Below are 15,072 nucleotides of genomic sequence, written 5' to 3' on the forward strand. Positions count from 1 at the left end.
TGCGTGGTAATCATTAATGGAGAAGGCAGCAACAGAGCATCACAATAGTGTATTGGCTAAATGGTGCCCAGTCCATTGTTCTTTAGGCTGAAACTGCCACTGACATGTGAAAGTGAAACCATATTTGGCTCTAGAAACCTCAGAGCAGGATTTGTCTTGTCTGCTCTCCTTACATTGGATTGACAGTTTAATTGGTCATTTTGCTCACCATTAATTCCCTGCTCATATTCCACGGCTTCTCTTTCTTTGGTACGTGCCTTTAATACTTTTGTTTTTTATCGTATTTTTATACATGACAGTTTACACTCTTCAATTACATATTACATGCGTGTCAACCGTGGAGCAACTTGAAGCAGTACAGGGGCGGTGGTCACGCCATGACAGGCGGGGGAAGACTGGCAAATTTAGCCCGGGGGTGCAAGACTCGACTCAGCAGCCTAATTTAAAGGGAAAAAAATGCAGATGGCTCAGTGACCCAGCCCAAGGTAGCCCCATGGCCATCTTTTCCATTGGGCACGATGGGCAGGTGCCTGAGGGCCCCACAGGCAAGGGGGCCCCATAGGCACGGCTCTTAATGAGAATAAAAAAACCTGCAAAAAAAACTTTCAAGGGTCACTGAGCAAGTACAGCTATCTATCTCTCTATATCTATATCTGTATCTGTATACATCTATATATATATATATATATATATATATATATATATATATACATAGGGGCCCCGATGCACTGCTTTGCCCGGGGGCCCATAATGTTGTTGAGATGGCCCTGGGTAGCCCACTATGGAACCGGCCCGGGGGGCAGATGCTCACCTGCCCCTCATCCCAGCCAGCCCCTGTTGATAGGGATGTGCCACACCCACGGACATACCAAGTGCTTTTGAAGCTCTGCATCACAAGGGGGCCTATTAGAGAGTCAGGCAGATAACCACACACATAGACAGATGGTCGTCTGAAAAACAAATTTATGGGTATGAAAGTGATCATATTGATTCTAGTTTGTCTTAATCGATGGTGATATCGCTGCATAGATTGCCAGCATAAAGGACAATATAGGGAATCTTTCAGAGCCTAACATGACTAATAAAAAACAAACAAACCAGCATATGTATGCTGCGGAATTAGTGGCGCTTTATAAATAAATGGTGATGATGATGATGATGATGTATGTACATGCACAATACAATATGAAAAGTCTTGATTTGTTTGCATAGGATCTTTTTCATATTTAGTGGCCCTCTATTCTGTGTGGATGCAGTTATTGGAGGATGTAGTTTTTAAGCCTATTTAGGGAGTTAGCCCTGGAACCAGGAGTGTCGCTAAGTTCTGAAAAGCCCCAAAACCAGGTAAATCTCACATGTTGCTGCTACTCACACAGCACAAGATATGATAATAATATACGGAATATCTCTTTATCATAGGGGTACTGTGCATGAGGCCTGGATCCCTGGTGCCTGCACCTAGCAACCCAAATGTTGCTATATAATCATCATCATCATCATCATTTATTTCTATAGCGCCAACATATTCCGTAGCGATTGGGGACAAACATAGTAAACTAATAAACAAGCGGGTAAAACAGACAAAGAGGTGAGAAGACCCTGCTCGCAAGCTTACAATTTATGGGATAAATATGGCTATGGGTTTGCAGGTTGAGTTTTATTAGTAACAAAACCACAGAAGTCTCAGTTTCCAGTGTGGATGGATTCGGAGTCAGGAGTTATATTTGCTTGGTTTTGGCCAGGGGCGGGGGCTGGCCCGGGGGGCAGGGGGGCAGCGGCCCCCCGGGCCACTCGGTCAGGTTGCTATTAGGGCCGGGGGGTAGGCTGGCCGGCCGCCCCCCGGATGCAAAATACAATACTTTCCACCGCGGCCGCATCTGATGACATCAGATGCGGCCGCGCCAGCGCACAGGCGGCCGCATCACATGACAGGGGATGCGGCCTCGTCATCAATGACGCGGCCGCATCCCTTTTCATGCGATGCGGCCACCTGTGTGCCCCCCGGCCACGCCTCTCCCAGCCCGCGCCTGGTTTTGGCCATAGTAAATGGGGGGGGGGGATAGTGAGTTGGGGGGGGGGGTGGTCTACTGTACACTATACGGTCTAATGGGCATGGTCAATTTTACTCCCAACTTTTTATTGTTGGAATGAAGGAAGGAAGGCATATGATGCCAATACCCATATACTTTACGCCAATGACCTTTTGCACTCTTCTGTTTTTTTGGAATGATTATATCTATACATCGTAAAATGATTTAGGATAATGTATTTAGTGATATTATTGCAAACAGCTGACATTCAGCTGAAAACATGCCATGCATTGGCTTACTGACACCCTGCTGCTAATACAGAAGTTGAACAATAATCTAGAATGCAAGTAAAACATGGAACCTCAAACTGTATTTGCATTTAGCCCAGAATCATCTATCCTAATATCTGACATCATCCAAATCAAGACAGGCAGTAGATTAAACATTAGATCATTTTAAAACAGTCAGGTGACAAGCAACACATTTTGCACGTTTTAGACGTCAGGAAAACAACGTTTAAGCAGATAAGAAAAAAAAACAACATTTACGTTCGCCAGACACATATAGAGAAATATGACAGGAATGGAACAAAATAGGGTGCAGCAGACACTACTAACAAAAGTATATCCGTTTATATAAGATGTGAGAAACCACCTCTTAGGGATGGGCAAATATGTTAAACATATGAATATGGTAAGTCCAAAGAAAAAATCATCTGCATGTTGATAAAAAGATAGATGACTCTTTGAAGATGAATATCTAAAGATCTTTGAAGATCTAAAACTAGCTATGTTTCAGGACTATATATAATCCTCCATCGCATCTCATATTTGCACTTGTTATAGAGCCCTTAGAGGACCTTAATTTAGCCCGAGTATTGGGGGGGATAGACATGGGAATAAGGTTTATAAGCTGCCACTTTTCCAGATGACATTCTCCTTGCTCTTTCCTCTCCATAGACCTCTCTCCCGAATTTATATAAAGTACTAAGCTCATACTCCACTACTTTTTAGATATATTATAAATAACTCCAAATCAGAAGCTCTTATTTATAACTCCCAATCCCTGGTTTTGGGGCACAATCTAGTAAATTAGCTTCTCATATTCTAAATGTAGCTAAAATATCCATAGCCAAATCCATAGCCAAATCCTGCGAGGATCCGTCTCCACCTCCCCTCCGATATGTCAAAAATAATATTTAGTTTATAGCCTTCATTAACAAAAAGTACTATATACTTTACGTCTTCCTACGATAACACCAATAGAGGATCTACTTACATCACATAGACTTTTGGCATTTATAGCACACTTGCCAGCTCTCCCTGAATGTCAGGGAGGCTCCCTAAAATAGGGGTGATCTCCCTCACTCCCTGAAGAGTCTGGCATTCTCCCTTCTCTTACTATTTTATACTCCTAAATAAGTTTAAAAAGTTTGTAAAAATTAACGTGCTGACATTTATTCTGTTTGATATTTTTTTCTTATCATTGAACACTTTTGTGTATTGATTGTAAATGGTAAGTCTGAGTCATTAAGAAGAGCAAGGAAAAAAAAGGAGTAAATGTGATCCTGGACAAACCATATTACAATGCAAAGGGTGCAAATTAATTTATTATTTTAATGCTGGCTGTTTTTTCATGTAGCACACAAATACTTGATAGCTTTACTTGTACACTGAAATTTAAAGTTGATCTAGGACATGTCCTAAACCAAATATAAATCTGCCAGATTTTAAATTTATCTCCCCTCCAATGTAACATGGTTTTGTCCAGAAAACTTGAGTAAGAAAACGTTTGTTCCCAAATGTAAAGCGCTACGGAATTTTCTGGCGCTATATAAATAAATGTTGATGATGATGATGATGATGATCTATGGAATACCATCTCAGTTCAGCTTTTGAACCCAGTGAGTTTATCTGCCACTGCTGTCATTGCTGTTGCCATCTCTATTCCTTCTCTATTCCTTTTTTGCGCCAACAACTGCCACCAAACATGGGGAACAACTGTCCTGACCTTATTTCCAGCACTGAGCATGGAACTAAAGAAAAACAATGGACTACAAGAGCGCTTGGGCAACACAAAAGCAAAAGTCCGCTCTAGAACCAGCAGTGGAAGAACACTCAGTTACAATAAAGGGTGTCTCTGCCTTCTGCTGTCTTTCCTTGTTCCAACCATATCACACCGCCGGGGGCTGCACACAAATGCCAGTTGCCAATGACTGTTTTATTATTGGAGGCTGATAATGCAGCTGCCTTACAATCGCCACACACACACTTTGCCCACCAGCAAATACAATTGTTATTCCACTACCGTATGCATCATGTGTTCCCAACACTTCTTAGATTGTAAACCCATTTGGGCATGGTCATCATTAACTTCTGTTTCTGCATAATATGTCAGCGCTTTATAAATAAAAGATAATAAGGGGAAAATTCAATTGGCAAGTACAGTAGCAATACCCTCTTTGGGGTGTGAGGAAAAATGAGTGGAGATTTTACAGATATCTCCGCTGTGAAGCGTCTCACGGACGTTCTGGAGACACTTTGGAGTTACTTGAATTCCCCCCATATAATACAGTAACAACTTTTTTTGCCTTTAAGGAGGAACCAATCACCTACACTCAGTATAGGCAATCATTTTGTGGTTGAACCAATATTCATGGCAATGCAGCCTATTAATCCGGTAGGTACTAGTGACAGGACACACAACGATTTGGAGGTGGGGGCTGCACCCCCTCTTTTTCAGGTGAAGTCACTCCAAGCAGACAGGAAACAGGTGGATAAAAGCAGCAGCTGTATATGACATTGGTGTATCTTTCACTTACACACAGATCTGTTTACCTCTTTTTTTTTACCACATATCTCTTAAATGTATCATTATTTCTTACGAATAAATGTAATTTAAATCACTGGATAACCTTTATCTTCTCTATACCTGTGGTTTACTTTTAATAAGCAGAGTTTTCATTCTTTCAGCTACCCCAGGACTGCCCTCCATTACCATCTCTGCCCCCAGTCATTATCTCATACACCACTTCTCTGCCCATTTCAGGAGCATTTATTAAGAAAACAAAAGGAAAAGCATGCAAAGTATAGTTAAAAATATATTTATTAAGGTTTTTCTAAAAAATTAGAATGTACATTTATTATTCTGCATGATAAAATATGAAAATATGGTTAAAGATAAAGGCCTATGGCTCTTACAAACTTGTTCTATAAGAGAACAAAGATACCCCTGGACTCACGAGGAGTCATCCTTCAGCGCTCAGGAGAGGAAAAACCCCCTGTGGAGGAAACCTCTGGGGAACCATGGCTGCGAGAACTGCCCTTCCCTCTGGGCATTAAGGGGCTATGCAGAATTACATTATTGAGTCTTCATCAAAAATGTTCATGTGAAGGAGAAATGTCTGTTGATCCTGTGAAGGTGAACTGCTTGTTGCTCCTGTGGTGAAATGCTTGTTGATCCAGTGATGGTGAACTGCTTGTTGCTCCTTTGAAGGTGAACTGCTTGTTGCTCCTTTGAAGGTAAAATGCTTGTTGCTCCTGTGATGGTGAAATGCTTGTTGCTCCTGTGATGGTGAAATGCGTGTTGCTCCTGTGAAAGTGAATTCTCGTTGCTCCTGTGAAGGTGAAATGTGTGTTGTTCGTGTGAAGGTGAAATGTGTGTTGTTCATGTGAAGGTGAAATGTGTGTTGTTCGTGTGAAGGTGAAATGTGTGTCGTTCGTGTGCAGGTGAAATGTGTGTTGTTCGTGTGAAGGTGAAATGTGTGTTGTTCGTGTGAAGGTGAAATGTGTGTCGTTCGTGTGAAGGTGAAATGTGTGTTGTTCATGTGAAGGTGAAATGTGTGTTGTTCGTGTGAAGGTGAAATGTGTGGCGTTCGTGTGAAGGTGAAATGTGTGTTGATAACGTGAAGGTGAATGATCAACACATTTTCACCGTCACATGATCAACACATATTTCACCTTCACATGATCAGCACACATTTCACCCTCACATGATCAACACACATTTCACCCTCACATGATCAACACACATTTCACCCTCACATGATCAACACACATTTTACTTCACATGATCATGTGAAGGTGAAATTTTAGGGTATCTAAGTGACGAGTCCGCAGGCACATCCACAGTTTTATGACGGCATACTTATCTAAGCTGGCTTCTTTTGGCGAGATGGTTACTGTTGTAAATGTCGGAGGATGGCGAGGTGCAGAGGATGTAGTCTGTATGTGCTGGAGAGCTGGTGATGTCTGCTGGTGCTGGGTCAGTGTCCTGGCTGTGAGTGACAGAGGGTGGAGTCTTGAAGCAGTGATATCAGCACTAACCATTATGATGTCACATCATGACCTCACTCAGCTCAACATTCCATAAAGAGGCAAAGTCCACAGGCTATTTATCACACATCTGTCCATATAGTCCAAGATTTTACCGTTGGGATCCTTAAATAATTTTTGCTATGGAGACCACAACTGTCTAGTTACTTGCCTGGCTGCCCCTGCTGTGTGTTGTGACAATTCTGCTTTAAATCACTGAACATCTTGAATAGCTGCAATGTCAGAAAATGTTTGTTAAGGCAACAAGTGAATTTTGTTCCAAGTGACTGCTAGTGCTGAAAGGAGAGTTGTTCTAGAAACAGGAACGCTCTGGTTACTGTGGGGTGTACCTGAGGTATAGCTGTCTGCTCTTGCTTTCCTTCTAACACCATTCATATCAGTAATTCATGTGATTCTTGTACACACAAATGGAAGATGCAGCGTTAGATAATAAATGTAATTGTGTTAACAGAAGCACAGAGACTTTGGTTTACTAAAGGTACCCATACATCTTGAGAATTTGAAGGTCTAATTGGTTGTTTTTTGGCTGAACCCACGTCCACATATCACAGCATGTATGTGCCCAAAGAGCTTGCCGACCCTAATCAAATTATGATTAGGATCTCTCAGATGCCGGCCAGGACTCATGGTATATGCATACCTCACAACTGTTCCAATTCCGGTGTGACAATCCCGACTTGAGGGACTATCCTGCCATCCCATCACTTTCGTCCCATCTCACATAAGTTGGGAGGCATGGGAGGGCTCATGACGGTGATAGGGTACTGCCCACACCAAAGGCTGGTGCCTCTGGTGTGCGTAGCAATTCAAGAGTGTTTTGCCTGGCGCATCTCAGAAGCGCTAGACACGAACCCAGAGACATAGCAACACCCACATTTACATGGTCATACTCCATAACATACCGCAGCCACACACACTGCTCAGATTTTGAATCGGTTGGACGATGAGCGAATCTGACCATGTATGCTTCATGTTACATATTAAAGTGCCCATAAACAGTTCAAACAAGTGACTTGGACCAAAGTACTGAAAGGCTGGATCTATTGGATTTGGCAGCACAAATGTATGTATGTATATATATATATATATATATATATACACAAGTTAACCTGTGCATGATACTCATGCATTCTAGTCAAATCAAGCTACTTAAGGTGTTAAAAAGGTTCTTGTCATGCATTTGGGCCATAGCCCAGGCCTCAACCACCAACCACTCCCCACTGTCACCCCCGGCAACCACCAACCACTCCCAACTGTCACTTCTCCTTCAAGAAATATATATATATATATATTTTTAAATCTTTATAAACACTTTTAACAATTAACAAATTAAATTAACAAATTAAAAACATCTTAGTATACCAAATTTCAGCCCTTTCTGAATTTTTTTTTCCACACACAAACTAAGAATTTAGTAGGTCAGTGTATAACTCTGCCCAGCAGGTGGCGCTGCAGCTTGGTTTTATTTTTTCCACACACACACAGACAGACAGACTAACACACGCCACTAGACATTTATATATTAGATATATATATATATATATATATATATATATATATATATATATATATATATATATATATATTTATATATATATATTGTGGCAAGAGCCCGCTACTGCTGAAGCACACACGAATAACTTCTTTTTATGCAGCTTTATTGTCAGGATGGTTAAAATGTATTTGACACCGTATGACTTTCACAGCAATTATGGAGACCCTAAACGCTAGCTAGACATAGACCAGCTCTCTCAAGCCCAGCCAGCTTCCCCAGCGTTGGTCTCACTGAACAAATAACACAATCAAGCTTTTATAGATGATACTCCTCCCCCAGCCTTAGGTTGATGGGCAGATGACACACCCACCTTCTCTTTTAGAGGAAACGTCTATCACTGGCTCTGTTTGCACTAACAGATACACCCTGTCTGTTTGCTGAGAGGAAATCATGTAAGTTAACAAAACTTTAAACTACACATAAGTTTTTACCTGGTTTAACCTCAACCTAGGTGCATAACTGCGCCAATGTTTTATTCTGCTTGTATGCTTTCTCTGCATCTTGTCAGATAAATGCCTCCCTTTGTTATATATATATATATATATATATATATATATATATATGTGTGTGTATGTATAACTAAATCTGACAGGAATTCAGCATTTAATGGTCAGGCTGAGTGGCCAGACCAAGCTTTGCATTAGCACTATAGTATATAACATGAGATGTCCTGCTAAGTCTGTCACGAAATGCATTTCAATTTTATAACTATTATCCAAGATTTAGAACACCTGCACACAGCCTTTTTGCCTACTGAACCAGTATTTCTGAAAATGCACCCTATCAATTCACTTCATAACTAATATTCATGAGGTTTTAAGATATTAAAGGGCCACTGTTTTGCAATTAATTCATTACATTCATTGTGACTCAATATTATTGGTTCAGTCCATGAATGGATATCTCCACTGAGATTAGGCCACAAAGTTGTTTTTTTAAATTATTTTTTTCAAATACAATGTAATTTAGAATATCACAAACACCTAAATCAAACAATAATATTGATAATTTCAGTATGAGATAATGGGAGACCCAGCTACAGATAAAGAGCAAACTATATGTAAATATTCAGGCCACTAAGTGTGATACCACTGACATCTTGTCCCTAAAAGCTTTGTCAAAAATTTATGCTTAGGCCTATATACACTGCTTTAGGGTAAGCTGGACAGGTCCAAAGGTATGTGTAGACAATATTGCATCTTATTATATCAAAATTATTACAGTGGATCATTTCCTTCTCCTATATCTCTCTCCATTCTCCAATTCTATGCCAAGTTGTCTGAATTAAACAGACCACAAGTGCTCTTTGTCAATGTATTATAAAGTATTATACAATCAGGCATACTGCAACATAAACAAATCTCAAACAATAACCAGAAAATAAGGTTAATTAGCAAGAAGGTTCCAAGCTCGAAAAAACTAGCAGTGTGAGGTCTAATGGGACTTTATTGCATATATATGCATATTCCCATAAATCTCTGAACATGTTGAAATATCAGTTTCAGAGAAGGACAAGATAACTTTGGTCTGTAAAATTATTTTGCCAAAAATAATGAACTATTGGGAGTTACGACGCTGAGTTTTAGTCTGTGTTCCCTTATATCTCTCCATGTTGTGCTAGACCAATGTTGGGAAGCAAGATATTTTTCACAATGCTCACATTATTACATAGAAAATATTGGACCTACTTATAGTATCCTAGATTAAGATAACATTATGGTATTATTAACTGGCCACTGGGTGAGAAGATCTTATCATCTGGCTCGTTATCATAGAGCTACATGAAGGCTCAATGCCTCTCAACACTATTATCATTAAGATGTCTTCTGAAACAGTGATGAAACCATGTTCAGTAAGGATGCAAGCGAAACTCTAAGGAGCTGCAAAGGGCCAATCATTGTCCACCTCAGCTCTAGGCTCCGAAAGACCATTCATTATACCAGTGGATTCCAAACTTTTTCAGTTAAAGGCACCCTTTGGGCCTCCATAATTTTTTTCAAGGCACCCCTAAGCCACAATAATTACCAAGTAGTCCCCCGCTTTGCTTACCACTGGCTCTGGCCGAGGCACCCTTGCGAGATTGCCGAGGCACCCCAGGGAGCCTAGGCGCACAGTTTGGGAACCACTGCATTATACTGTAGAACACGAGATGACCACAGGACATGATCATAATCATTTTGTTTAAAAAGCTTTTAGAACAAAACTTATTAAAATGTACAGGAAAAATGAATTTGTAGTGTATGCATTTAGAAACAACACTAGAGAAAGTTTACTAAATAAATAAGGTAAAAACAAAAAAAAAAATTCCTTCCCATATTGAAATTATAACTCCTATTTCTTCTATCTAGAGCATTAAGTCTATTACTATATAATGCTGTGCACATTGAAACTAATGGCATATAATGGCACCTAGGTCACCCTTATTTCCCAAGTCTAGTTTATTCCCAGGGATGATCATGGTATGCCGTTTCCTTAATTACATGAGACAAGACCAGATGGACTCGATTTTCCAGTTATTGACCCTCTAGTGATCAAGAGATCACTGTTTGCCCTATGGATGTGGGCAAATCTTAGTGCACTGTAATCAGTGTTAGGCAACTGTATGATACAAGCATTATAATTTTGTTGCCAATGTTATTAGCTTGTACACAAACCACAGTAACCATAGTCCCACCAGTTGGTAGCACAAGAACTGTGTTACACACTCTCCCGCTCTATAAATTTCAATTCCCTCTTCGGGGATTGGTGTTAGAACACTGAAAAGGAGATGGAATGTTCAGTACCTAAAGTTGGGTACACACTACACAGTTTTCATCCAATAATCGGCTCAAACAGACGACATACGACCGCTCGTTCAAAAGTCGGGTCAGTGTGTGCAGTGACACGATGGTCGAAAGTCTGCCCAAATGGACGATTGTCGCCTCATTTGGTTGGTCGTACCGTTTAATATTTTCGTTCCAATCTCGTTTCTGCTGTGCAGTGTGTATAAACTTCCGACCGATCCACAACAGTGAGTACGAAATTATAGTCATTGCTCATGACAACATGGCTGTAAAAAGTCGCTAAAGGGACGTCCGCTCTTCCCTTTATCGTCCTAAACAAGGCTAGTGTGTATGCAGTCCATGGACCGAGCGATCGGATCATCGATCACATGTAAAATCGCTCGGCATAAAAAGTTGGTTGAAATTTCTGTAGTGTGTACCCAGCTTTAGAGAGCGACATATAATTAGGCGTGAGCTGCATACAACCAGTCATAAGCCGCCATACACATCTCTTAATGCTTTACTTGATAAATTGTGATGACTTTCTTCAAAGATTAATCCCCCCCCTCCTAGGTCTTGTCAGGGTTCTCCCAGAGAGAGCCTCAGTTTTCTCCCCCTACCCTTCCCTTACTCATTAACTCTATCTATCACACACAGGCATACGATACCTAAGCCACAAATGCACATTGATACTACCTAAACGCAACTCTCACGCAATCTGTGAGATAGAATTGGTCTAAGGTTCTAAGTTCACTTACGGTTTTGTTTTTTCTTTGCCAGTTATTATGCTTATTGATGTATTCAAAATTTGAAAATCAAAATAAAGTCTTGAACAAAAAAAAAAATTAGAACTGCATTTAGCGAGATGGGAAGCGTATAATATAATACTGTTAGAAGTTATTACAACGTATGGTCTACATTTTTCTGTCTGTTTCAAGTTTAGGCATGGAATAGCTGTTCCATCTTCTCAGTGGTAATATTAGACTTACCGTAGATGGATTTGGCGTTGGGTTTTGATATCCCGTTTGCACTAAAAGATAATTAAAAAAAAAGTAAAACATTAGAATACAAAAACCACACATATAGAAAGTAGTATAAAGCAGTATAAAGTAATACATTATGGTGACCACCTACACACATGCAAACTATGAGCACAGATTTATATTTATGTCTAGACATTTAAAACTAGTGAGTATAGATTTCTACTGAATTATGTAACATTTATTGCTGCCATTTATTACTAAATGTAGATCATGAAATGTCTTGCTCACAATGGGGCTGACTTAGAGTTGGACCTAGATAATATACACGTACGCATACATCCGTATATATATTTTTGTGCATCTTCATAAGCCTTCGGAAGTGTAACTGGGATGGGCAAGCGTAGACAAGTGAGTACACATATTTGTTAAACAATAAAGCGTGGCCTGATCTGCATCCTTTTCGGACCTGTGTACCTCTTGCGGGTCACTAAGGCCTGGTGCAACGATATACAATGATGACAATGACTATGTGACTAATTCTGATTGGCTGCTTGTGTCCCGACCCCTCCAGTGCTTAAATCATGGTGGCTATACTATATCATGCCGCAGCCATCTATTTGCATTATTTAATAGACATTTCCATTTCTACTACTGCAGTAAAGAAGATTCCCATTATATTTTTAAAAGGGAAAAAAGATTTTTGTATTTAATTTATATTGTATGTAATTCCATTTTCGAGTTTAATAAAAAGGGTCATTATTCTCTCTTGTATATATGACACTCAATTACATTATTATATTTTGTACAATCAGGGTAATGTGAATTTAGTATTTACTGCTAACACTGCATCTCTACATTACTTCTATGTTATTGTGGGGCATAGCATAGGCAAACTGAGGCTGGAAAACCCCCCTCCAAGCCTGGGGCACTGTATAATTGAGGTGGCTGGACCCTGCCCCACTTCACACGGCTCTGCTTGAAAAGGGAGAGCTGCGTGCACCTAACAGTAGTGCATGCAGCATTGCCCATGTATATTATGGGGATAGGAAGAGTTGGAGAGCAGCCAAGCACTGTCTAAAATTATAGCTACGCCCCCATGCATGCTGGCCACGCCCACTGGTGGCGTGGTGTGGAAACCCCCCTCTACAAAGCCTGCGTTTGCCCTGCATAGGGCTGCCCAGATGTTCAGCTGGGCACATCTTAAGGTGCATCCAACTCAACATATAAGCATAAATACATATTTTTTATGCTTGTCTTTTCCTACGTATGTCCCCACCTCTAACTGAGCTACAATATTTCTATTTATTGAAATAATTTATAATAAAGACATTAACATGAAACATACAGGACACAAAGGTTTCCAGACAGGTCAAATGTGCTATAAACGGGTCTGTCTTGCGTAAACTATGACCATTCCTTCCAACATATTAAAAATACAAATTCCATTTTACATATTATACAAAATAGTTGTCAGCATATTCAATCACTATTGAGCTATTTTAATAACATTGCACTTTGGTGTAAAATTTGCACAATACCATAGCAACCAGAGACATGCTTTATAAGTTGCTTTTTGTCTAACATGTCGAAAAAAATCGAATTGCCGATTGGTTGATGTGATTCAGTGCAAATTTCTTACCTAAAGCCAATGATAGTAATTGAGCCTTTTATGTGTTGTGTTTGTCTAACACCTACAGTAGTTTCACCCTTTGAGAACACGTTAGAAAAGCCTACATTATTGAACAAACGGATGTGTTGTCTTAAGTGAACCAAAAAGAATCCCGCTGGAGTGGTTTGGCCTCAGTGCAAGTACCACTCCCCATTCCTCAGATATATTACCCTTTCAGTATTACACCTGCTGTGCAGCTTTAGATCAGATTAAAGGGAAGATAAGAACCAGATTGACTTTTAAAACTGCTGCCAATTTGGAGATAATTGTATCACGTTAACATTCAAGGCGTGTTGTCAAAACAAACAATAATATCAGCTGATAGAAATATAACAATATTATGGGGGGTATTCAATTGTCCGAGAGTTGTTGTTTTTTCCCGCAGCGTTAAAAAAAACAAAATCACATGCGGGTTTTTAACTGCAACAGCGACCGTTTTTAGTTAACGCAGCGCGAAAACTCGTGCAATTCAATTGAAAAAGAGGGAACGCTGCCCCCCGTGCGTTAATAATTGTGTTTGCGAGTTTTTAGGGGAGTGAAGGGGAGTTTTAACGCGGTCATGTATAACACAAAAAAAAGTCTTTGCATAAATTACAGTACTTTCTTTAGCATATTTTTGAATTGAACTATTTTTTAACATAAGAAGCATCTAAACATGTCAAAACACATTAGTACATACATATTTGTACCAAAAACATACCTAAATAATATTATTTAGTGATTTTAATTTTTATATTTTTTTCGTTTTTTTTTTATTTAATTATTTTTTCACAAGAAAATCAACTGTTACCTGTTAGGCATTAGTGATAAACAATAGTTTAACTTTTTTTTTCACATTATTACATGATTTCAAATAGTTTTCGGAGGTTTTTTATTTTTAACACACCCCAAAGAGGTGCGAGATAAAACAGATTATTTGCCTGTTTAACGCGCCGCCTTAAAAAACAATTGAATAGCTTTTAACACGGCTGCCTCTCGCACACCCTATACTTTCAATAGACCTTCTACTGGAGCGCGAGAGGACCGTTTCATGAAAAAAAAGTAGCGTTAAAAATGGAATTGAATCGCGGGTAAAGTTAACCCGCTCGAAAATGATTAAAAAAACAGTGTTAAAATGACTTAACGCGGTCTAAAAAAAAACAACTCACGGACAATTGCATACCCCCTTATTTGTGGCTATGGTTATACCACATAAGGGAGGACGTAATAAGAAAATAAAAATGGTAGAAATATAAACTAGTAGGTCATCAATGGTCGCCACACACGAATAAACCTTGGTGGCCCTTTAAAGGTACATTGTTACATGAATCTACAGAGAATGCCCTTAAGTGAAAATGAAATGGGAAATCCTTTCCGCTCCATAAGAAAACAAGTAGATGTAATATAGATCATGGTACATACCGAGGTGAGTCACTCATCTTGTTTTTCTGGTTTGATCTTCTTCCTATATGTGGAGAAAATAGATCGTTAACATAGTGTTAAATTAGCGCCTAATCAGCCATCTGCAGAATCACTAGATACCTGTCACAGCTATGCGATATGTGAGAGGAACTTGTGCCGTTAAGATGCACATCTGCTGAAACAATATTGCTGTAATGAGTAAAGCTATGTTTGCACCATTGCAGGTAATGTTTTTCCTTTGTAGACCCCATTCCAACCACTTATACAATGTGGCCTATAACATCAGGAAGCTAACAGCACCAAACTATTACATTTTAATGAAAGCCATTAAGACATTC

General features: G+C 39.6%; 1 protein-coding gene across 1 annotated transcript in view; it reads right to left on the bottom strand.

The window, feature by feature from the left end:
• EPS8L1 (EPS8 signaling adaptor L1) overlaps positions 1–14,773 on the bottom strand; it is a 62,169-nt gene extending 47,396 nt beyond the window's left edge. The window contains exons 1-2 of the mRNA XM_075191123.1: positions 14,735–14,773; positions 11,671–11,711 (exon numbers count right to left, since the gene is read on the bottom strand). Coding sequence (XP_075047224.1) covers positions 11,671–11,711; positions 14,735–14,751 — 58 coding nt within the window. The 5' untranslated portion in view covers positions 14,752–14,773. The remainder of the gene's footprint in view (positions 1–11,670; positions 11,712–14,734) is intronic.
• Between the last annotated feature and the right edge of the window lie 299 nt (positions 14,774–15,072).

Source organism: Mixophyes fleayi, chromosome 11 (genome assembly GCF_038048845.1).
Source record: "Mixophyes fleayi isolate aMixFle1 chromosome 11, aMixFle1.hap1, whole genome shotgun sequence".
NCBI classification, from domain to species: Eukaryota; Metazoa; Chordata; class Amphibia; order Anura; family Limnodynastidae; genus Mixophyes; species Mixophyes fleayi.